Below are 25370 nucleotides of genomic sequence, written 5' to 3' on the forward strand. Positions count from 1 at the left end.
AGGAAAGCATGATTGAGTGACTGAGTATTGCAGTTCAATGTTTAGTAAGTGTTCCATCTCATTTGAAGAAAATCTTGGTATGCAATAAATAAGTCAGCATTATGATTATCAATATATATGGGACTGAGCCTACATCTGTCTTGTTTATGGAGGTTTATGGTGTTTTGGTTCTGTTTTTTGGTCCAATTGGTTGACATTATTACATTAGAGTGAAATGCGTGATTTACATGTTCCTTATGAGAAGGATTATGTAGTTTTGTTGGAGAGATACTTTCTTTGTAAAGTAGTTTTAACTTCTACAGATATACTTTTCAAATATTCTGACATAACCGTTGATTAAACTGAAAATTATCTTCTTGAAGGCAGCATGGAGTAAATCTGACAAGTTCTTTTAGAGCACAAAAATAATTGTTTTTTTAACATACTAGAAATAYGTTCTAACCTTGTTGGTTGTTTATATTTCATAAATAGCTTATTCTTAGACATCTTAGACAGTTGTATTCTGTGAGATTCAGTGCATGGAGCAGACTGACAGTAACTAGCCATAAAATAAAATAATATCATATMATTCATTGATGTAATTTATTTTAGCTTCTTTTGGAGTTTATAATGCTTAGTGGCACCAGCTGTCTAAGCTTACAGTACAGATTGTCAACAAGCCCCAATTCTTGGGAGACAGTTTTTTCTTGAGTGTTTCAGTTAATTATGTTTATGGAATGTCAGACTTCRTATATGTAACTTCTGTTTCAGTTTGAGAGTATTATTCAATTTATGTACTTCTAATACTGCAAAACAAGTCTCTTAACTGTTACTGCCTGCTGATTGTCAAGTAAGGGTACTAGTACATGTTCATTTTGCAGGGACAATTAAGCCTTTTGAAATAAATGGAAGGGTTCTGAAATGCAGGAAGATGCAATTTTTGCCATTATTATATTCCAAGAAAAATAAAAGATAATGGTCTATGTCGTATCTTGTCTTGTAGAGTAATGCTTAGAGGTCATTCTTCTCCAAGGCATGAAGCTGAGTCAGCTAGTTTGTTCAGGTGGTATTCAAGTATTGTGGTCGTATCTGTCACACACAGTTTGATCAGAGCTATACAACTTGCATGCATTTTTTGTAAAATGTAGTGTAATATTTAGCATTTATTACTTTGGCTGATTGTTGATGCCTTTGTTCTTGGAAGCTCCTGCACATTACCGGAGCTTTCATATCCCAAAGTCCTTAATTATTAAAATATTAAAGCACTGCTTTTTTCCAAGCCTGAGATTATTATGATGCTTATTCATCTCAGTTTATCCTTTTCCTGTTCTGTATACTATTTCCAYTCCATGGAAATGCCTAAAAAAATTTGCTCTCTGCCAAGACTGCAAGGTCTTGCTTTTCCAGATGACATTCTGTTTTACCCTCATGGATACCAAAGCCTTTTAAACTAATTTTCTGAGCACTGTTGCAGCTTTGTTTTCAAAGGAAATGGCATCCAAAGCATCCCAAAAATACCTAAAAAATATAATAGCTAAAAAGTAAAGTCAAATACTAATTTTCAGTTTTGCAGCTTTCACACCCAGGGATTAAAATCAGGTGTTCACTGATCTGTAGGGAGTTTGACCAGTTTTGGAAGTTTTGTCCAATTTTATATTTTAAAATGCAGTTGTAAAAAAGTTGTAACTACGTTTTGGCAGCATGTAATTTATTTTGTTTGGACACTGCTTTTAACTTTACCTTCAGAACGGTTTTCCTTTTACTATGTTCAGGGAGGAATTTGCTTGAGTGACTGCCACTATTCATTGTTTGTCAGTTTCCCCTACTGTAATCTAGTTTATTGTATACCTCTTCTCCATCAGGGAAATGGTCTGGATTTTGAAGTGTTAGAGACAAGGGGAATGTTGCTTCTGATCTTTCTGAGAAAAATGGCAATAATAGAGTAGAAAATGGATTACAGAGTTTGGTGAAAACATGAGCAGGATTGGCTGGGGATGAGTAAGGGATGGACTATTTCATAATAGATGGTACAATTATGGTAACTAATACAAAAAGGAGAATTGGAGAGCCAAGGAGATTCAGATAAGAGCATAGGATAGATGTCCATAAGTTAGATTTTCAGCATTTAAACATAAAAATGTTAAAAAACCCGCCAACATTGCACTTGTGTTTCATGTATGTGTTGTCACCAATTATGTTTTATTAAATAGAGCTGAAATCATTAAGGACTTGGTAAAAAGTTTTCCACTGCCAAATTCCAGTTGCTTCTGTGGGGTTTGAGACCACTGGATTATCTTGCAAATTGTATTTGGATAGGATTGAGAAACAACAAAAATTGGCATATGAAAGCTTCAGAGTGGCAGATGATTTCTGGATAACTCTATTCTGATTTATGTAGTGATTTCACTCATGTCAGACTTTACAATTGCTGTATTCTAAAATGAAACAAAAGCTTGCTAGATGCATGAAATAATGGTGCTAAAAGATTTAGAAAAAAACAGCATAATATTTTGTTTCAAAATATTTTCATCTAACATAAGAAGTTTGCTATTGCATTTTGTGATCTGTTTCTCTTTGTGCTTCTTTCTCTCCACCTTGTCCCCATCCAATATCTCAGAGGACTGACTTAGGAAAACTTACGTACTGTAGTTGTGAACTCTATGTTAATGTGGCTTTGATCTTTTCAGTTACAGTTTAAAACCTAATTTCATACTTTTGCAATAATTATTTTGGGGTTAATGATAGTACTTTTCTGTGGGTTTGTTTTGCTTTATTTTTACTTTCTATTTTTGCTTTTTTAAACTTGTAACTGTGTTCAATGTAAATGAAGTTTAGTTTTTTTCTTTTTGACCTATGAATACAGTGAAAGATCAATGTAACTTGCCACATAACTATTTTTGTTACATAAATTGCAGACCTTTATTAATATATTCTAATTTTAAAAATAATTTAGTCAGCGTGACTTAGTATTTTTTAGAGAAAAACAACATAAGCATTGATAGATCCTGGAGTGCCAGTATTGTTTTCAGCTTTGTCATTACTTTGAGATCAGCTGAGGCCTAAGCTTCGCAAATGATAAGGAAGTGAGAAATGGTTGTTCTTGTGAAGGTCTCAGATGACCTTCATTTGAAAGATAGTATCAAGATTATTCCAAAAGAATCTTTTTTTTCCTCTGAACGTTTTATGCTTGAAGTCAGAAGTTTTCAAATGTTTAAAATAATCTGCATTTGTGAGTGAAATTTTTGAATTCTGGAAGCAGAATTGCATTTCTAAAATACTTCTAGCACTCCGAGAGCATCAAAAACATCAGTATGTTTTTTGAAAAAGAATGAATTTCAAAAAAAATATAGTACTGTAGCTGTCAGAGAAAATTTCGAAGTTCCTAAGTCACTGTTTAGATGGAAATCTTTGAACAATTCAAGCAACTTTGAATTTTCTACAATAGAGGTGGAAAACAGGAAAAAGTTTAGTAGTCATTAAAGAATCCACAACAGGCTTTAATACGTAGTACAGGGGTTTTTAGGATGTATAATACCCATTGCAGAATGAGGACAATTTTATTACTGGTGTTTTTAAAACTACCAGGTTTATTTTCATTTTCTGACTTTTCTAAAGTATGCACATTTTAAAGCCAATACTGTAGCCGCAAAAATTATGAACCACTGCAACACTGGGAATGCCGAAGCTTTGCATTCCTGGTTTTGACCTGAACTTACATTCTTTGTGGTGTAGTTTTTCTTTTTAAATCAGTGTGCTTTAGCTGATTTCATAAAGCATTGCTTTTTTATGGGAGGAATTGGTTCTATCTCTACTCATCCTTACATGAACTGTTTCAGTGGAAGTAATGATGCATCTCACAAAATGCTCACCTGAGCTGTCCTGTTCACACAATTCTAGATGTATCTGTTCATGTTCTTGTGCTCATCTGTAAATACCAGGAATAACTTAGGCATTTTGAAATCCCACTTAGATAAAACCAGGCGAGTAATATACATTGGCTGAACTTTAGCTTGAGATCTGTGTGGGCCTTTGTGGAAATGGGATATACGATACAAAATAAAAAAAAAAACGGTTTTTCAAGGAAGGATGGTTCAATTTTGTCCCGAAGACAGGAATAGTAATTCAAAGTTAGTTTGTAATGTTTGTTTTGCTGATAGTTACAGCTCTTTGGATTTTTAATAAGGGATCTCTTGCACACAAGGAATATTTTTTTCATGCATTTCTATACTTTAAAGAAAACCAAGAATCAATGTATTTGAAGTGAAATTAGTATTAAAACAACCATGACAATTACCCCATGTCAGACCAATTAAAACTTTCTGTTATAGTTAATTAATTTATTAAGGTAGATAAAATATAACCTGATAACTTTCTGAAGAGGAATTGGATTAATTTTAGGCATGTAAGCCTAATTGCGTAAAAATTACAGACCTTTGCAGGAGAGAGAAAGCTTTTTTTTGGTGTTTCATAAATATGTTTAATTCCTTAGTAAATTTTGATAACTTTTGTATTAATTTTGACATTTTGGTTTCTAGTATTTTTTCCTAAATGTTTCAGCTATCTTATTCTTAAAATTCTGCATTTGTTTGTGGTTAATTATGTCTAATCTTTAGTATTAACATAAATGTTAGGGGAGGATTGATGATTGATCATCGTAATTCAAGTTTAAGGAGAGTTGAAATTATTGCAGGGCAAAGTTGACTTCCCAGTATGTAAGTTATTGAAAAATAATTCAGAAATTAAATAAATTTAATTTTACTTTACCTCAATAAATGCTTCATTAGAACCTTGAAGATGGCAATCTCAAAACATAAACCAGCTGCATTTGAATGAGTTTTACTAGTGACCCCCTCTCAAGTATCTAATTGTTTTGGTTCCTAGAAGACCTCACAAGAAGCAGCAAACCTTGGTGGATGAATGATGCATCTGCTTTTCCAGCTTCACTTCCAGTCAATGACACACTAAGCAGTCATAGTCGACAGAAGAGATCTGTAAGCCTTGAACGGTTTGTGGAAACGCTGGTAGTAGCAGACAAAATGATGGTGGGATACCATGGTCGCAAAGACATTGAACACTACATTTTGAGTGTAATGAATATTGTAAGTTTCATCCTTCTCTGTGTTCGTATCAATATGTATGTACTGAAATTTTAATGGAACTGCCCAGTGTTTATTGCCATGAATAATGCTTTAATATACGTACTAGCTTGGAAGACTGAATAGTTAAAATTGTGAAAATCATAGCATTTTGGGGAAAATGGAATGCTTTTTCTGTCAAGGAGTATGTTGTGATCACTTTGAAATTGTTGTCTTCAATTCTGAATTAAAATAATTACATTCAGATTATACAGTTCTGTTCTGCTTAAGTCAACACTCTAAATGCTCATTGTGTTGGATGAATTATGAAACAAAATGTAAAAAATTTCGATTGAAAAATGTGACTCAAAAGGGTTTTTTTCACTGAACGGTTTTTTTTGGTCAAAAAATAACTTTTTAGGTGACAATGATACTTAACATTATGGAACGACATGAAGATATTGGGTTAATTTTTAACCTTTTAGGAAGCAAGTAGTGTTTCATGTCTGACTTTGTGCCTTTTCTTATTTTCTGGAGGTCAGGTTGCCAAACTTTATCGTGATTCCAGTCTAGGAAACGTTGTGAATATTATAGTGACACGTTTGATTGTCCTCACTGAAGATCAGGTAAGAGCTGTTGTGCTAAGCTTTATACCTCTGAAGTACAGATTACATTATTGTATAATACAGAGTTTATGTAATTATTTCTTGAAGTGGCTGCCTCTATGTACAAAACCTATCATGTAAATTTTCACTACTTTAATCAAGATGAAGCAGTTCAAAGGAATATTCCTCGTGTATCATCTCAAAGATATCTATTCTTACTTCAGGTGATTATTATTACACCTTCGGGGATGTCAGTTTTATTTTTAGATCTGTATTTTGATTTTTTTTTCCTGTGTTGACATAATGATTATTAAAGTTGTAGCAGAAAGAATGATGGTTCAGTAATACACAGCTGAACTTGGGGTCAGATTTTACAGAAATAAAATTTGGCAAGAAGAGTTTATTCCTAGAAACCACTGCTTCTAATTATAGTCCCATTTTAGTTTTCAAAAGGCTTAACAACTGACCTTAGTAATTTGTTTGGAACATTTCTGGTATGCATGTTGTATTGCAGCCAAACTTGGAGATAAACCACCATGCAGACAAGTCCCTCGATAGCTTCTGTAAGTGGCAGAAATCCATTCTCTCCCACCAAAGTGATGGAAACACCATTCCAGAAAATGGGATTGCCCACCATGATAATGCGGTTCTTATTACTAGGTATGGTCATTATAAGTATTGTGTTTGTTTTATTTCTATAGCTTTCTTGTTCTTAGCATATATATGTCTAGAGGCTAGTTGCAAAGTAATATAATTGGTAGGTAACCTTAAAAGGAGAAAAATTAATAAATAGCTTGTCTTAAATTATCAGAGTATTAAAATTCAGATAAAGAATTTGGAAAAGTATGATCTGCAAATCACTTGCTTCTACTGTTATTTTCACTTTGTAATTGCCAATGCAAAATACTGCAGTAGAAAAGATGGTTCCTTTTGAACATTTTATGRTTTCATAATGGAATTCGTAAGACTGCATACAACGAAACAAAAAATATTTTATTAACCATATAAAGTGGTTTTGTAAGAATTTCAAGCCAGAACTTCGACTACTGTAGTAGTATTTTTCTGAAAACAGGTTCTTGCAGATTCAGGCAATATGAGACTGCTTTGTAGCTGGTTTGATTTATTATGCTTAATTTAGATGAGAACTGACAATTTTAATAGGTAGTTTAAAAGCCTCAATATGTGCCCATTTGTTTGCATCTGTTTCACTGTTACTGTGCTAAAACTCAATAAAACCTGTGCTGTAATCTTGTGATCTTGATGAAGGTATTTGTCCCTTTGCAGTTAGGGGTAGGGATAAATGCTTTCTAGGATAAATTCTGTACTGCTTTGTATGTAATCTATCTTAGAATCACTGCAAAAAAATTGAAATAGTGATTAAAATAAGGCATCTTTTGTATAATTTTGCATAGAAGTTGTGAAAGTTTCTTTTTATTCCTGAGGAAGGTGGTGGTTTTGTTGCTTTTGTTTTGCATTGTGAACAAATCTATTTATTTTTGAGAGAAAATAAAAGCTAGTGAATCACTTGCATGTGTTTTGTATTCATATATAAGATATAATTGTTATATATAGTCTTAAATAATACATAGTAAAAATCAGAGTGCTAAAATGCTAGATTGATTCAGAAAGTTTCTAGATTCCAGATGTGTAAAAACAAGATCAAAGTCTTAGACAAATCAATTTAAGGAAGGAAATGAAAAAAAAAATAGTTGCATATTAAGGTTTTAGTTTTTCATAAAGGCGTTTGTTTATTATCAACTTTTTGCATGCAAGTAATTCCTTCATTAGGACTTGAGAAGCTGAATGTGTCTATAAATGTGCTATACATGAGGCCTTTACTGGTATAATTTAGGTGAGTGAAAAGGTGTAATTCATGGGTGGTATGGCTGTGTCAGTTGAAAGCCCTCAGTATACATGTGCATAGGTTGTATTGGCAGCTCTGTATTTTTACTGTTGGGGTTGATTAACCTCACGCTTTGTTGGTGTTATTCTGGCACTACAAATTGCAGTTTTCTTTCACTGTTGTGCTTTAATATGTTTTATTACTGTGTATTCTATACTGGCTTCCCTGAGGTGGTAGGATGTTCCAGTAGGATGTTCCCAGTGTAGTTATGAATAGTTCTGTGTTCCAAACGAAAGCTTAAGCAATTGCTAACTTGCAGTCCTCTACCTATATAAGAAGAAAGTTTTCCGAGAACATGAGTAAAACCTGTTGAAAATTACATTTTTTTCATCAAAAGCCAGTAAATAGTGAGGATTTAAAAAAAAAAAAAAATCTTTGTTATGGGGGCTACAATTGTCTAAGTATGTAGTATTAGTATGCTGTCTTTTTAAAGGGATGTAAGAATTTTCTAAAGTCCTAGTTTACTTCTTAGAAGTTTACATTTCTAAGTATCTACCTATATTTAAAATTAACAAAGTGCCTCAATGTTGTGTCTGCAGGCTAGTAAGACTGACCTTTATAAAGTTCAGTTATATGTGCTTTCACAACAAAATGCTTCTATTCATTTATTCATGTAATAATGGTAATTCCTTAAAATAATCTCAAGGGCTAATCAATTTGAGTGGATAAATCAAGCTTTTACTAAAAYTGCTAGCTATCCTGGCTCTTACTAAAAAAATGAATCAGCTTATGTCAAGAATAGACACAACTGTTTTGGGTTGAAATGAGTAAAGACAAATTTATATTCGTATAAATGTGTAAGTCTACTACCTTTAGTAATTCTAAATAAGTTACTGAAATGGTGATATACTTGTTTTCATTCTGTTGTCTATCTTGCACTTGGTGAATCAGATTTAAGGCATTATATGAAATGAAATGAAAGAGAAAGTTAGAGCAATGGTTCTTTAAACTCGTAATGTACTGGAGAGGTCTTTAATAATCATGTCTACCCAAAGGAATTTGAGCCTATACTACCAAACATTAGGATAATTTTTAGCCACTCCAATAGTATTTTGAAAACAGTTTCCTGAATCTGTCCCACTGATGCTGTTCTGCTTTGTATGGTGTAATTACATTTTTATTGAATTTGACACTGGAATCAATTTTTGCTCATTGTGTGTACTTCTATTTTATGGAAAGTAGGAAAGTTTCAATTCAATATTATGAATAGTTTTGTGTTGATTAAAACCAGATTTTTCAGTAAGTAGTTTGATGTATTTGAAAAGATTACCTAGTGCTAGCTAAGTATTTAAGTTCAGACAACAATTTGAATGTGGGGATGAAGGTTTTAAGATAATGAGTCATTGTCTTCAACCACATAAATGAAGGCAACACTACAGCTTTTCTTAGCAATTCCTCTGTGTAAATTTCAAAGATAGCATGTTCTGATCTGGGACAAACAGTATTAGGGCTGCGGATTCCCATGGGATGTCTGCTTGACCAATGCAGACGGTATCATAAACAAGCTCCATGCTAAAATCTGTAGCGTAGCTGGAAATGGAGGTGTGCCAAACTGATCACCTAAGTCCCATGGAGTTGTTGCCATGCCCACTAAGCCACTGGCCTTTGGACAGGAGCCTACCTGTTTGGTGTGCCTGGTGTATGGGCTTTGCTGTCATGACCCTGCCGCCACCCTGCAGTCTGCAGGGTGCATATTTTACTGACTGGGTAGGGAATTGCAAAACTTCTTATCTGCTAATTAAAAATAACACTGGCCAGAGACTGCTCTAAGACCATATATTGTGTATCACCTACAATTTTTTTGTAAGATAATATATTTAAGTCTCAGACGTCAAGATTTGATCCTGAAATTTTCCAAGTTGGCTTCTTGTAGGCTAGTGGAAGTAAAATACTAAGCAGACGGACTTGAACTCTGAGGATGGTTAAGGGTGTAATGCTGCTAAGACAATGTCACCTTTTTCACAAAGGCTTTAAGTAAACCCAGGGAATCCTTAAAATTATTTTGTTCTGCAGAATAATAAAAATAGGAGAAAAACTTTTATGGTTGTCTCAAATCCTTTGGTAAAATACCCAAACTTCTTGCATTTGATTCCTGCATTCCTGCATCATTATGCTTGCTTTTTAGAACAATGTCAGATTGTCAGATAATTAATTTTAAAATTCAGTTTAAATTTTGAGTCTTCTGCATCCCACTCCAGTGTAGAGGTATCTTTTTGCCTTTTTCAAGTTAGTTCTTAATTAGTGATTTGGTTTTTTTTAAACTTTCGTTGGCAGGCTGCTTCCTCTACTTGTTTCTCCAGAAACTCTTTAAGAAATAGGGTCTCCATAGATTACAAACCTACAAAATTTAAGAGCTACAGCATACAGCTATTACTTTATTTCTAACCATATTTTTGAACCAAGCTTCCCTTCCATTTCTATCAGTTGCTTCCTTCTCTTGATCTTTAAAGACCATAAAACAGGAATTCTGGAGATCATCAGCAGTACTTTTGCTAACTATACATTATGAACAGAGCTTTTCCTTTTCCTGTGTACCTGCACAGAAGGGTACGGGTTGAATTCTAGATTAAACTTAGTACCAAGAATTGAGAAGGTGAAAATTTTTTAAAAATGCTGTTTCTTTTACACTGAAAGACTGCTATACATATACATATACATATACATATACACACATATATATATACATATACATATACACACACATATATATAGCTACATTTCTGTATAGCTCAAGGGATTTAGTGTGATTTGTCCAGGTAGTAAATAGTTGTTTATCCAAAGGATGTGTGACTGACTCTAAACTTTGCGGCAATAGAGTGTTTTGCTGCTGAGATGGAATATTACTTTGCCTCCTGGTGTGATAGAAAATCAAGTGAAAAGGCATACCAGGCAGCCCATGGATAGAATGGCTTCAGGGGAAAGTTAAGGTGTGTATCTCTAAAGGGACTGAATCTGGTCTTTGAGATGCAATTGTTTTAAACAGAGAAGCATTTGAAATCTCATTCACTTAAGGAACAGTACTTCTCGAAAGTTATTGAATGAAATGTCATGTACTGTTGGTAGTTCACATACCATCATGAGTTTATTTTATGTTTTAAAAGGAAAACAAATTCACTATGCTTCACAAAAATATTAAGACCTCCTTGCAGCTAGGGTGCTTTTGTTGGAACATTCCTTGCAAAAAACTTACTAGAATTAATTTTAAGACTGTGAACCTGCATGTTTTAAGTAGATACATATTCTGAAATTCTTGACTCAAAATACCTTGAAATACAAAAATATTTTGCTTTGATTGAAATCCACTTGAGTTGAGTTCCCAAGTGGTTTGCTACTTTAGCAACATTTAATTCCACAGCCTCTATGAACTGATGTACTCTATGGGAAGAGTCCTTATTTGCTTGAATAAAGAAGCAGAGCTGTAAGATGTTTTTATTGATTAAGTCGATTTGCAGGTTGTACTAATGAGAGTAAAAATGTTCAGTACCACATAGGGTATATTTTTTCTATATGTCTGAGTTTTGAGTGGGCTTGTATATGTTAAAATTGTGAGACAGTGAAGGAGCTCTCTCTTAATGGACACTTGTATTTTTACCACTGTTCTTGTAACTCATTAGGTAAGTGCATTGCTGAGCAGTGTGGTTTAGCTGCTGTTAGCGTCAACGCCAATCTTAGTGCGAAGCATTTCTGTAGCAATGCTGATGGAGCCCATGTGGGAAGGTTTAGTGTTCTTATACAGTTGGTGGATTTTTCAAATCTTTCAAGGAGAGAATTTTGCAAAACTGGTTTATGTATATTGTATATGTATAATATTAATTTCATAATGCTTTAGTCAGTCATTTCCTTACTGGTGTGCTTTTATGGGTAATGGGCACTATTTTTGTCTGTGAGGCGTGCATCCAAGGTGCAGACCATTGCTGCCAGTTTTTCTTAGGGGACAGAAAGTATATTTAAAYGACAGCAATTCTAAACTCCTGTAAGTCTTGTGGTTCAGTCTAAGAACAGAAATGTTTCTGTCATTGCTGTTCACTTGACAGGAACAAAACGTTTCTTGTTTGATTTTGCATACCTGTGTATAGCTGACCACAATCATGCCTTTCATTTTTTTAATAACATTGAGAGTTTTTAGGCAGCCAGGAATGGTTTTGTCATTGCATTGTCCAGATAACAGTCCTAAAAGGAAATCAGTTTGGTGGACAGAGTTGCCCTTTTGCATGTCAGTTGCCTAGAGGTTAGTAACGTGTTTTTATTCTGTAATAGTAAATAACATTCCCCCATCAGGTTCTGTACGAGTTAAGACATTTGGTAGTGAGGTGAGGCCAACCAGCCAGGACTCTGCACATTCTTTTCCTCCTGCAGCTCCAAGATTGTTATGCTTCTTTTCTGAGGCATTTTTCCGCTTTTCTTCTGGGCTCCTTAACTTCTTGCAAGGATTCCTCTTTTATACAAGGCACTGTCACCCTGCTCTGTGAACACAATTTCCTAGCTTTGTCCAATAAATCTGCAACTAAAAAGCATTGCTGTTTTCATGTGGCTTTGTCTCCGATCCTCATCCTGTGGCTAGTTCCTCTGTTAATGAGAAAACTTCAATTTCAAGCAATAATTCTGTGTCTTGTTTCTTGCTTGACTCTGAAGTCCATTAACTAGTTGTCACCCTTGTATTTTTCTGTAGCCTTTTGGCTTATTCTGCTGGAGTTCCGTGAGATGAATTTAAGCCCCTGACAGGAGACTCTGTTTCTTTATTTGTAAAAATTGCAACAGTGTCTATTTCCTTAATTTTCTTGTGACCACACGTAAGATTACTTCTCTGAGGGAGAGGTTTGAAAAGCTGAGGCATATATTGCTCTTAGTGTCTGTCTCTGCATATATATAAAGGGTAAGGGCCCGTATTTACAAATAATAGCACCAAATTCCCATTCATCTTTGTTTTCAGGGAATTGAAGGGGTCTTAGAGAAAAAAATGTATTTGCATATTGAAAATCATATACTTGGAAAAAAAAACCTGAAACAAAATTGAAATGTGCTAAGGCTCTGCTCTCAGACTGAGGAAAGTAAGGCATTTTATTTTGTTTGTGCGTCGCTTTGCATAGGAATATTTGTACCTATGTACAAATGTATTGTATAGGGTTTCTATACTGGATGTATTCCTTACCCACCTTGTTAAAACCTGCTGTTGACCACTTAAATCAGTCATGTTGCTAGATATGGCACCACTCTCATAGTGTTTATATTCTTCTGTGTCAAAAACGTGTTGGGGGTCTTTGCTTTCTTTGCTAAAGCATATCCTTTGGAATGATGACCCTGAGACTGTCGAAAGAGAAATGGAGACTGAGACATGCAGCCTAACAACTGTGAGCTGTTATGGCAGTACATGATCTGTGTGTAGATGGTTTGCTTTAGATACATCTGGGTCTAGAGCCATGCTCCAAGATTGGAGTCATATTCCAAGCGCTATGTGTTCTTTGGGAGGAAAAACATATTCAAAGATTGTCAGTGGAGAATTCTCCGTTATCCTTTTTCTGTATGCCTTTTTATGAGGTGAGAGGCTGTAGGCTGTGACATGATGTTAGAAAATCAGTAGATAAAACAGGCAATAGAAGAAAAAGGGAAGTAGTTGAGAATTAATAAAATCTGTTGGCGTATTTTGTAATTCCCTTTTCTGTGACAGTTATAAACTTGCTGGGCAGGTTTTTTTATTCCCCCACCTCATGTTAGTAGAATAAGTTTGGAAATACTGGTCAGGTGTCCACTCCTGGCTGAGAATTTTTTTGTGAGGTTTTTTTTTTTTTTNTTTTTTTTTTGAGGGGTAGATTAGGTTAAATTGTACCTTTAATTTTTTTTTTCCTGGATTTTGTAGCTGAAAGGAATCAAATAGACTCTGTGGGAGCTGAGGGAACTCATGTGGAACAATAAAGTAGCTAGAATGTGAATCTGAAAAACTGCTTATTGCATGGCAAATGTCAACCAGCAGGTTATTTGCAGCTAATTAACAAGCACAACATGTGAGTGGACTGCTTTCTAATCAATAAAAAGGCTGTTATTTTTAATTTCGGATGCCATTAGTTGACTCTTAGTGTACAGTTGGTTAGTTACAGGATGTGTATTCTGATTTAATGTATAAAATTTGAGTCTCTGAGGGTGAAAGGATGGAAAAAGTATAAGGTATACCCGGAGTTTGCTTAATCCATTCCAGACAGACAAAATGTGTTCAAAATGTGCTTTATTTAATACCAAATCCAGAAGAGTGACCAATGCCATGGAGTAAAGCTCAGATTTTCATGCTCTGACTTGAAGTCTGAAAGCTTTTTTAAAATATTTTTTGTTGGAGTGATTCAAATAATCGATATTGAATGAAAAGACTGAATTAAAATAATATTCTCCCCTCTCAGCTGAAGACAGAAATTTTGGGTATAATCCCATGAATTTGTCTTAAGATGTGCTTGCTCAGAGGAGCTGCTTACACAGCTGATGATTTTCTGAATTGGAAATCTTGAGAATATCCACCAGCACACAGGATGAGCAATGCAACTCGTAACTGTCTCAGTTAAAGTCTATGTCTAAATGTGGCAATAAAACTTTTGATAATTCAAAATGCATCAGGATAAATTTATAAAATGCCAGACTACATATGCTTACATATGTTGATAGTAATGGTATGTTAATATCTTGGGTAGTTTACAAATAAATTTTTCCATTTGTACACTAGACTTAGTAGAAAAAAAAAAAAGTCCAGTGAAAAATACTTTTTTTTATGCTCTATTTCTCCCCCAACACACACACACACCTTTTTCTTCAGGCATTCACCTTCTGAGTTGCACAAAGGGTCATAAAACTATTCAAATTATAGTTTTTCCAGGAAATGTTTGGTGGTAATAGTTTGGGATATCTGCTAGAACACTCAGTTACTGCTTGGCCAGATATCTGACAAAGGGCTTTCTAGCAGTTTGAAATGTTGTATTTTGCTTAGTTTTTTTTCTTATAAAAGTAGACACACTTGTTAAAAATCTCTCATTTTTGAGTTGTCTTAGTAATCGAAGTAGAATCCTTACCTTCTATGTTTTTCCATTCTCTTGCTCAAGTATAATATTGGGGATGTTATTATTTTCATAGCCTACAATGACTGGCAGAATAATACATTAGTTAGTCTTTTATTTATCATTCTTAACAATCCAGAAAAACATATTAGGCCGGTTTATTCCCTGTATTTTCACCAGTTTTGGATTTCGTTTGTGATCTTTTGCATAAATTCTGTCTCTTGCACATGTGAATGTATATACACTACATTTTCATGTTTTCTTCGTGTTTTAAACATCAGTCTGGACCTTTTAGCACAACTTTACAGCTACCTTTTATTGGATTGTTTATGTATCAGAATACATTAAAAATGTGGTTTTAATTGGGACACACCGGTTGTAAATTCATTCTTTGAGTGGCAACATCATATCTATTTAATTTTAGTATTCACTATTCTCCATTTTCTGATCATTTACACTAATCTTTCCTATTGGAGGGCATGGTTCTTTATGCTTTGAGGTCAATTGCGGCATGCCCACTATTTTGGCAGGATCTGGATAAGATTTCAATTTGAGTTCACTGCTTCACTTTAATTATGCAAAGTAGTGAAAGTAAAACCTGAACTGAGCACTGTCTGTTCAATGCCCTTAAAACATCTTGAAATATGTTGCAGCTTTAAAATGTGGAATAATAAAATAATGTGCATGAGTGCCTTGATTTTTTTTAAAATTAGGAATGGTATTTCCTCTGAAGAGTTACCCATTTCTATATTGAATTCATGGCTTTTATAAACTTTCTAACTAATTTTTAAGTGTATTCAGTGTTTTAAGCGTACTTTCAGTGTTTTTTGGTGGGGGTTTTTTCCCTTCTTTCTTGCTTTCAGTGAATTTATGGCAAAGAACAGGCACTTGAAGGGAAATGTCTGGAAATTTTCCAGTCAAAGAGCAGGTGTGAATAGGGAGGAGCAGAGGGTATTACAGAATCATCTCAAGTAAAGAAATTAATTGTAGTTCATGTGTGCAGTTGTAAATGTTCTTTTTCACTTTCATAATGTGAGATGAAATGTAACTTTAACAGCTATTAAAATTCTGACAAAACTGTATGGTGGAACTAAAGTAAATATCTGCAGTTAAAATTTCGTAGTTGAATACTTTGTAATTCCCTTGCTGGTCTAATCTCATGTGCAGAGCTAATTGGTACTGAAGTTGATTTTGAAATCAGATCTGCTAAAGAAGAGAAATTCTTTCTTTAAACTCAATCAAACTCTTTTGTTTTCAGCTCAAATACAAATATTTTAATGAGTAAGAAATTTGATGGAGAAAATAAGAAACCACATGTGGTGTACTCTGAATTAAATTACTGCCTGTGTTGCATTCCCAGTTATTTCCTTAACTGACACTTCTACTTTTCTAAAGATGCGTGTTTTAAAGACATTGCTATATGAAGTAAGACATATGTTATACAGTCTTTGTTACATGAAGTTAACACTGGAATATATGGTTGCTGGAATATAAAGACTGAGATAACACTAAGAACTGACTAAAATTGTGGTCAAACAATTAATTTTGTCACAGCCTGTGAAAGAGTGGTCTGACAAACTATAAAGAATTAAATATGAAATTGTAAACTCATTTAATGACTAGTAAGTCTTGTGTAGATTTGCTCTTTCATACATTGTATTTTAGTTCCTCCTACCATTACTTTTTTCTTTTCTCTTTTGTTGCTGCCACATGGGTATATTATCAGCAGGTGAAATTGTGGCAATGGAAGTACTCCAAATGGGAATATACTCTCAAATGCAACAATTTCTGGGGCTTTTATGCTTTAATTCTTACTTATTTCTATTAGTTATTGCTAATGTTTAAATTTCTGATTGGGCCTTTGCTATATGTATGTCTCCTTGTCCACCTAATACAGGCCAGCAATAAGAATATTATCAACACTGTGAATAAAAAAAAAAAAATTATCCTCTACTGATGCTTTCTCATGTCTTTCTTAGATCACTAGTCATTCATAAAACATACAAAAATGCACTTATGCAAAATTCTAGGTACTCCTAATTTAAACTATTAATATACAATCTATATTAGTATTTCAAAACTGTATTGAAAGCAGTCAATGACCCGTGGTCTCCTGTGGGCTGATGGGGTCCATCTGTCAGAGAGGGAGAAGAACATCTTCAGTCATAGGCTTTCCAAGCTGGTGAAGAGGGTTTTAATTGAAAATTGCTGGGGGAAAGAAACTTCAATTCATTCCACTTCTACCAGTTTGATCCCAGGGCCAGCAAGAGATGTCCAGAGCTTGGAGAGAGATCACAGGTCAGCAGGAGAGCATGTGAAGAGCAGCACAAAGGAATTCCAGCCGCTCAAGCCAGCAAGTTGGCTTTATCCTTCATAAAGGACTCATTTTACCTACCTCTGTGCTAATACATGTAGCATGGAGAATAAATAAATGGATTTGATACCTGTGCATGCCTGCAAGGTTATGGTCTTATCAGTGTCACAGAGATGATGTGGGATGACTCCTCTGACTGTGTGTTGGAATGGAATGATAGAAGAATGATAGAAACAGGCACAGGAGACAAGCAGAGGGTGTTGCCTTCTCTTTCAGTGACCAGCTGGAATGCATAGAGCTCTGCCTGATGAGCAATGTAGAGCCAGCTGTGAGTTTACAGATCAGGATTAAAGGGAGGGCAGATGCATTTATAGTGGGAGTCTGAACAGGAAGATCAAGTGGATGAGGTCCTTTATAGACAGATAGGAGCAGAATTGATGTTTGCAAGTGCTGGTCCTTGTGGAGGACTTCAGCCACTCAGCTGTTGAAGGGACAACACAGTAGTCGAGTACTTTGGAATAAATACTTGCACAGGGAAGAGGGTCTCTAGAAATCTGGTTAATATTCAAGGATCATATCCTCTAGGTCAGAAGCAATGCCTGCCAACAAAGAGAAAGTCAGCCAGAAGTGCCAGGAGGCCTTCAAGGATGCACAAGAGGTTTCTGGACAAATTCAGATACAAAATGTAAGCCTCCAGAGCTGGGAAGCAGGGTAAGGTAGCCCTGTAAGGTAAAGGAGAAAAACAAAGAGGCTGTGTAAGGATCTCGGGATCAGATCAGGAAACCTAAAGCTCTGATAGAATTAAACTTGCTGAGGGGCAACAAGAAAATCTTGTCTCAGTATGTCAATGATAAAGTAAGACTAGGTAAAATATGGGTCCTCTCCAGAAGGAAGCAGGAGACCTGGTTACCTGGGACACGGAGAAGGCCAAAGTACTCCATGAGTTTTTTTCCCTCACTTTTCACTGGCAAGTCCTCCAACCACACGGTCTGAATTGTAGAAGGCAAAGCCAGGAAGTGGGAGAATGTAGAATCACTGTAGGAGAAGGTCAAGTTTGACACCATCTAAGGAATCTGAAGGTGCATGAGTCCATGGGACCTGCTGAGGTGTATGCAATGGTCCTGAGGGAACTGGTGGAAAAAATGGCTAAGCCACTATTCATCATCATAATTGTGAAGTCATGGCAGACTAGTGAAGTTCCCAGTGACTGGAAAGGGGGAAACATAATCCCCATTTTTCAAATATTAAAAAAAAAATAGGTCTGGAGAACTACAGGCTAGTCACTCTCACCTCTGCTCAGCAAGATCATTGATCAAATGCTTCTGGAAACTGCTGGGGCACTGGAGAATAAGGAAATCATTGGTAACAGCCAACATAACATGCCCTTCACCAAGGGAAAATTGTGCCAGACCAATTTGGTGGCCTTCTGTGACTTATAGTTTTGATGGATAAAGGAAGAGGGATGTAATCTACCTATTCTTCTGCAAAACATTTGATACTGTCTCACATGACATCCTCATCTCTAAACTGGGGAGACATGGACTTGATGGATGGACTGCCCAGTGGATAAGGAATTGTCTGGTTGCACTCAAAGAGATGCAGTCAATGTCCAAGTGGGCAGTAGTGATGAGCAGCATTCCTCAGGGGCCAATATTGGGACCAGCACATTTTAATTTCTGTCGGGGACATAGACCACGGGATCGAGCACAGCTCAGCAAGTTCACTGACATCACCAGGCTGTGTGGGGCAGTCAACATGCAGGAGGGAAGGGATGGCATCCAGAGGGACCTGGACAGGCTTCAGAGTATGAGCTAGTGCAAACCTCACAGAGGTCAGCAAAGCAAAGTGCAAGATTCTTCACCTGGGTCAGGGCCATCCCAAACATGGAATATGGCTGAATGGAGAAATGATTGAGAGCAGCCTTGCAGAGTGTATCTTGGAGGATCAGTGAATGAAAAACTGGACAAGACCTGTCACTGTGTGTTTGCAGCCCAGAAAGCCAGTCTTTATGCTGAGCTGTATCCAAAGGATGTAGCCAGCAGTGCAAGGGGGTGATTCTCCCCCGCTACTCTTATCAGACATCACCTATAGTCCTGCTTCAAATTCTGGGGCCCCCAGTGTAAGAAGGATGTGGCCTTAGATCCATAGGAGGGCCACAAAGGCAATTAAGAGTGCTTGAGGACCATTAGGCTGAGGGAGCTGGAGCTGTTTAGTTTGGAGAAGAGGAAGCTCAGGGGGAACTTCAAGGCTTTCTACAACTACATGAGAGGAGGTCATAGTGGGGTGGGGGCCAGCCTCTCTTGCCATGTCTCAGGTAAAAGAACAAAACAAAATGGTCTCAAGTTGTGCCAGAGGAAGTTCAGGTTAGATATTAGCAACTATTTTTTCACTGCAAGTGTGGAATAACCATTAGAATAAATTGCTGAGGTAGATAGTAGAGTCACTCTCTCTGGAAGTGTTCTGGATGTGACACATAGGGATATGATATAGAGGTGATAATGTTCTTGCTGGGTCGGTGGTTGAACAGATGATCTTGAAGGTGTCTTTCAGCCTTGATGATTCCGTGATTCCCTAAATGGAAAGAGGGTAGGTATCGGAACCAGCAGTACCCTGGCAGCCAGGAGGATCACCCATGTCCTGGGGGGATCAGTCACAGCACTGGCAGCTGGGCAAGGGAGGGGATTGTCCCGCTCTGCTCTGGGCTGGGGCGGCCTCACCTTGAGTGCTGGGGGCAGTTCTGGGTGCTACAAGATAAGAAAGACTATATTCAGCTATTAGAAACAGTCTAAAGGAGGGATGCCATAAAGATGGCGAATGTTGTAGAGAAAGGCCATGTGAGGAATGGCTGAGGTCACTCGGTCTGGAGGAGACTGGGGGGACACCTCATCATGGTCTCCAGCTTCCTCATGGGGCAAACAGAGGGGCAGACTCTGATCTCTTCTCTCTGATGACAAGGACCTAAAGAAATGGCATTAAAGAGGACGTTTAGGTTGTATATTAGAAAAAGTCTTTAAACCCAAGAGGGTGGCTGGGCACAGGAAGAGGCTCCCCAGGGAAGTGGTCATGGCACAAGCCAGATAAAAATCAGGAAGCCTTTGGACAATGAACTAGGGGACATGGTGTGATTATTGGGATGGCCTATGCAGCACCTGGAGTTGGATTCAGTGATCCTTATGGGTCCCATCCAACTCAGGTATTCTATGAGTCTGTGATTTAGGTGAGTTATTACAAAACAATTCTGCATTGTGAGGCCCTGGAACAGGTTCCTCAGAAAAGTTGTGATTGCCTCATACCTGAAAGTGTTCAAGGTCAGGTTGKTTGGAGCTTTGAGCATCTGGTCCAGTGGAAGGTGACCCTAGAGATGGCAGGGACATTGGAACTAGGTGGTCTGTCTGTAAGGTCTGTGATTCTGTGAACACTATGGAAACAGCCCAAAGTCATTGTGTGTGCATTGCCAGGGCTTACCACCATTGATATAGAGGACGGTAGTACATCAAGCTAATATATCTAATCAACAATTTGAATTTTTAGAAGAAAATTATATACACTTATTTTTGTTTGATTAATGACTGATCACTTCATTAATAGGCAACTTTTATATTCAAGCAATTTAGAATAGTTTCTTGAGTCAAAATGTTAGTTTCTTAGTAGTGATGGGAATTCTAATTATCTGGTGCTTTGGCACCAAATCATGTGTAGATCCTTTGTATAAACTTGAAGTCTTATGTAAGAGGAACAAATACTAAAGTTATTTTGACACTTATTTTCATTGATATTTAGGAGGGTAAATTTTAGCAATGTGGTAATTAACAATAGAAAATATTAGACCTAGAGTAGGGAACACTTGGGTAATGTCAACTCAGACCGCCATGAAGGTGTTGCTGATTATTTGACTTGCAAAACTGAACCAACAATCACTAAGTTTTCAACACACATCGCAATGGTAATTTCCTCATCCTAGTTTTATGTGATCTCTTTTTCTGTGATTTGTGGATGCAAGCCTAAAACCATGGTTAAATATGATCTTGGATCGGTAACTTATTTGTATCTTCAGAGTAATTCCTCAAGTATGCTTACTATGTACTTACTTTTGTATACCAAGTAACTAATCTAAAGACCAATCTTAACCCACTAAAAACCAAAGAACTTTTTTGTCCCCTTTGCATCTGTCTATTCTCATCAACTTTCATCATGCATGGTGAAAGAAGTCTTTAATTTTGACTACAAGYCTTTCTGTACCTTCTCTATTTCTTCTTTATTACTCTCCATTCCTTTTCTGTTTTGGAATAGATTATCACTGTAGGTACCTTCAAACTGGAAAACACTTTTCTTAATGGTTTATGTAAGCTTTTTAACTTGAAACTTATTCAGCTGTTAATATTGAAAATGTTTTAGTGTGGAATGGTGCAGTGGTGAGCTTGAATTCTTTCAGAGAGAAGAGGTATTTATTTTCATTGTGTGTTTTCCTGCCTGAAGATTAAGATTTCCTTTAATAATCTTCTAATCACAGTATGATTTTTTTTGTGTGGTAGCACAGTGCAGTGAAATATACTGCATTCTGGTTGCAGCAAAGTCATTATTTGTTACATGCAGCAGTTTTATTTCAATCAATTAGTTACATCTATTTATGAGTGTATCCAAATTACAGTTGTTCTGACCATCAGAGGAATCAAAAGTATATTAAAACATTTAGCTGTTAGATATCAGACACGCAGATGCCGTGTGGCTGCTTTGGCTATAAAAGATTTTAATTTTCCTCAGCCTCATTCAAAAGGCCTTTCTGCTGTCAGAATAATATATAATTATATAATTAGCATATATAATTTTATCATCTTTTGTGACCTCTATACATTTAACTTCTCTTTAAGTGGTTCTGTTTAGTGACTTATCAGGAAGATTATTTACTATGGCTGCAGTGCTGTATTTTGATCTGTACGACAAACTCTAATACTTACGCCAAGTACCTTAAATATTAACTTGGCTCTGCACAGTAATATATATTTAAAAACTAACTCTGCATGAGTATATCATATTGAAGGATTTAGGCCATTTAGAGGGCAGAATACTTTCTTCTTGCTTATAGGTGATAACAACTAGATTTAGTGCATGGAAGGGAGAGGAAGGAACACAAGAATATTTTGAGTGTGTGCATGTGTGGGGAATGACACCAAAACCACTTTTTCCTTCCATACTTTAAAGCCAACAAAATCATGCAGATTCGTCAGCCTAAATCACCAAAATATCACTCTTTAAACAAAATGTAGTACTTGGGACTTCTTTTACAATGTCATAGTGTTATTTTTAAAAAACATTTCTCCCGACTTCACATGCTTTTTTTTTCTCTGCCATGCTGGAGTTGTGACTTGAGTTCAAGTTCTGCATGACTTCTGTACAATGAGGAAAGAAAAATTTTAATGGTATTTTCTTTAAGCCTGCAAAATATTTTCTGCTATTTCAGTGATGTTATTTCACTGTGCCTTCTTCTGTTAGCGATTACTGTTACTGACCTATTGTATCTTACAAATGCCATAAGCTCTTCCGCCATCCTTGAGGTTCAGATACATCCATTGCTCCCTTGTTGTGTGCTAAAGAGAGTCTTCACCCATACAAATCTTAAATCACTTGTTCCCCAAATGTCTGGTGCAGCTGTATGGAAGTATTTTCTGTGAGTTAGTCTGGAGCAATGTTTTGTGGAATACAGATGTGTTTCAGTGTCCTGTTTCTAAAATCACCTCATCTGTAGAAATAGAATTGCTCTATTGTTAAACAGTTATTTGGAATCACAGGCCCGTAGCAGTGTAAAACAAATGTATTCTTTAGAAATTTCTTTCAGGTCTAGAGACAGTAGATACATAATAAAAACTCACAAAACTGAAGGGTTCACAAGGTCCTTTGGCTACAGGTTTAGTTCCTGTGCTACTCTGTAGTCCTGTAGAAGATTTGGCAGTGAGAAGTCATGCTCAACTGTGAAGGATTTTTCTCATTTAAAATTTTTTCCATTCCCATAGGGAATTCRTTAAGGAATTTCAACCTTTCTGTTGCTAGATCATTGCCTTCAACTTTGGAAATACTGGTGTCCGTGGATTGCACATAGTTAGAAATATGCAGTCTGTAAAGTCTGTTCAGAGGCTCAGAGGGAAATTTTTTTTTATACTTAGTTATACAATGTACAATCCTCATTGTGTAAATCTCCTTCATATGAATGCATGAATTTTGGATTTTGTTCACAGTGGTAAATATATTTGATATCTGTAAATGGCAAGCATATGATGGGATTTATCGGCGTGTGTTTTCAAAGACAAGAAACTTGTATAATCTTATTTGAGTGGAGCTGTTCCCCCAAGTTATCTTTTAGCTTGACTGTTTCAGTGTGTATAGTTTCTTCTAGCTCACAATAAAATACTTTGTTTCTGGAACTGGTCTTTTCATTGTGTCAAATACAGTCATTTTGGTAGGTAAACTACTTTGTAAAACCCTAGATTAAAAACTGGATGAAAATTAAAGAGTACAGTAAAAAAAGTTTTCTTGTCTGATAACACAATATTAAAAAAAAATTATGTGAGTGGTGGTTTAGTGTAGTATTTTGGATAAAGTGGATTATAAAGACACAACAGAGCAAAGGTCTTGACTATCTCATACGTTTGAGGCAATTTCATACATTACTCCTTCTCCTATCACAACAAACTCTTGTAAACAGTCTCTCTCCAGCTTTCTATCAGCTCCTTTCAGATATTGGAGGGTTGCTATAAAGTGTCCCCAAAGCTTTTTCTTCTCCAGGCTGAAAAACTCCAACTGTCTCAGTTTGTCCTCACAGGAGAGGTGCTGCAGCCCTCTGATAATTTTTGTGGCCTTCTCTGTACCCACTCCAGCAGTTCCATGTCCTTCCTGTGCAGGGTCCCCAGAGCAGGATGCAGCCCTGCAGGTGGGGTCTGAGCAGAGCAGAGCAGAGGGGCACAATCCCCTCCCTGGCCCTGCTGCCCACGCTGCTCTGGATGCAGCCCAGGACACGTTTGGCTCTCTGGGCTGGGAGTGCTCATGGCTGGGCCATGTCCAGCTTCTCACCCAGCAGTACACCCAAGTGCTTCTCCTCAGAACTACTCAATTCATTCTTCACCCATCCTGTGTTTGTGCTTGGCATTGCCCTAACCCACATGTATAAGATTCTTCCCTCATTAACAGCAGTCTGTCTCCTTTCCTTTTAATTGCTCTGAGGTGATTTTCTTCTTCCAAAAGGCCAAACCTCCCTTCTCTTAGCCTGCTATGTATTTGTTGCAACTTCTTTTCGATAATGATTGTGAAGAGTTTCACTTCTGTATGACTAAACTTACTAAAGCAAATGAACTTATTCACTGCTACTTGTATTTATGGCTGAAAGGTCTGAAATAACAGTAATTTCGTTAAAATTACAAAATGGATAATGATCTGCTAAGGATGGCCTTGCCTTACATTTGAGAACTCATTCTTCCATGCATACTGCAGTAGCTCTGTTGAAAAATATTTCCGTGTGTGGCATGGACTGCAAGATGAGGATAGAGTGGCAAAGTGCTTCCCTCTGTAAGTGAAGTGCAAGTTTGTGACCAGCTGGAGAACCTGAACATACCAAAATCTATGGGACTTGAGATGAGATGCACCTCAGGGTCCTCAGAGTGTCCAGTCAGTCACGCCAGTCAAATGAAGTACCTGGTGAGTGGAAAAAGGTTCCGTGTGACAAATGTAGTGGCCTTTTACAAGGTAATGACTACATGAGTAGATAAAGGAGGAGCTCCAGATGTCATTTATCTGGACTCTGTAAAGCCTTTGACGTGGTCCCTTACAACATCCTTTTGTCTAAATGGGAGAGATGGATTTGATGGGTGGACTCAGTGGATAAGTGCTCAGTGGATAAGGAGTTGGTTGGATGGTCACATTTGGAGGAGAGTGGTCAATGACTCAGGTTTCCGATGGTCATCACTGACAAGTGRTGCCCTCAAAGATCCCTATTGGCACCACTGTTACTTAATGTCTTCAGCAATGACAAAGACATCAAATGCATCCTCAGCAACTTTGCAGATGACACCAGGCTGAGTGGTGCCTCTCCTGAAGTGGTTGACACTCCTGAAGGATGGGATGCCATCCACAGGGATCTCCTTGAGAAGTAGACCCACATGAGCATCAGCAGGTTCAACAAGGTCAACTGCAAGGTACTGCACCTGAGTCAGGGTAACCCCGGTATCAATGGGCTGGGGAGGATGACGGGATCAAGAGCAGCCCTTCCAGAGAGACTTGGGGCTGAGTGAAAAGCTTGGTATGACCCAGCAATATGCACTTGGATTCCAGAAAGCCCTTGGTTGCATTAAAAACGTGCCCTTGGTTGCACTAAAAAGGTGCAGGCAGCAGATTGAGGGAGGTGATTCTGCTGCTTTGCTCTGCTTTTTGAGATCCCATAGGGAGTATTGCATCCAGCTCTGAGGTCCTCAGCACAGG

General features: G+C 36.8%; 1 protein-coding gene across 1 annotated transcript in view; it reads left to right on the plus strand.

Moving 5' to 3' along the window:
• ADAMTS6 (ADAM metallopeptidase with thrombospondin type 1 motif 6) overlaps positions 1-25370 on the plus strand; it is a 146390-nt gene that overhangs the window by 15103 nt on the left and 105917 nt on the right. The window contains exons 6-8 of the mRNA XM_057389632.1: positions 4861-5078; positions 5597-5680; positions 6174-6319. Of these exons, the coding sequence (XP_057245615.1) occupies positions 4861-5078; positions 5597-5680; positions 6174-6319 (448 nt within the window). The remainder of the gene's footprint in view (positions 1-4860; positions 5079-5596; positions 5681-6173; positions 6320-25370) is intronic.

Source organism: Malurus melanocephalus, unplaced genomic scaffold, assembly GCF_030028575.1.
Source record: "Malurus melanocephalus ecotype Western Australia unplaced genomic scaffold, MMel_1.1 scaffold_18, whole genome shotgun sequence".
Taxonomy (NCBI): domain Eukaryota; kingdom Metazoa; phylum Chordata; class Aves; order Passeriformes; family Maluridae; genus Malurus; species Malurus melanocephalus.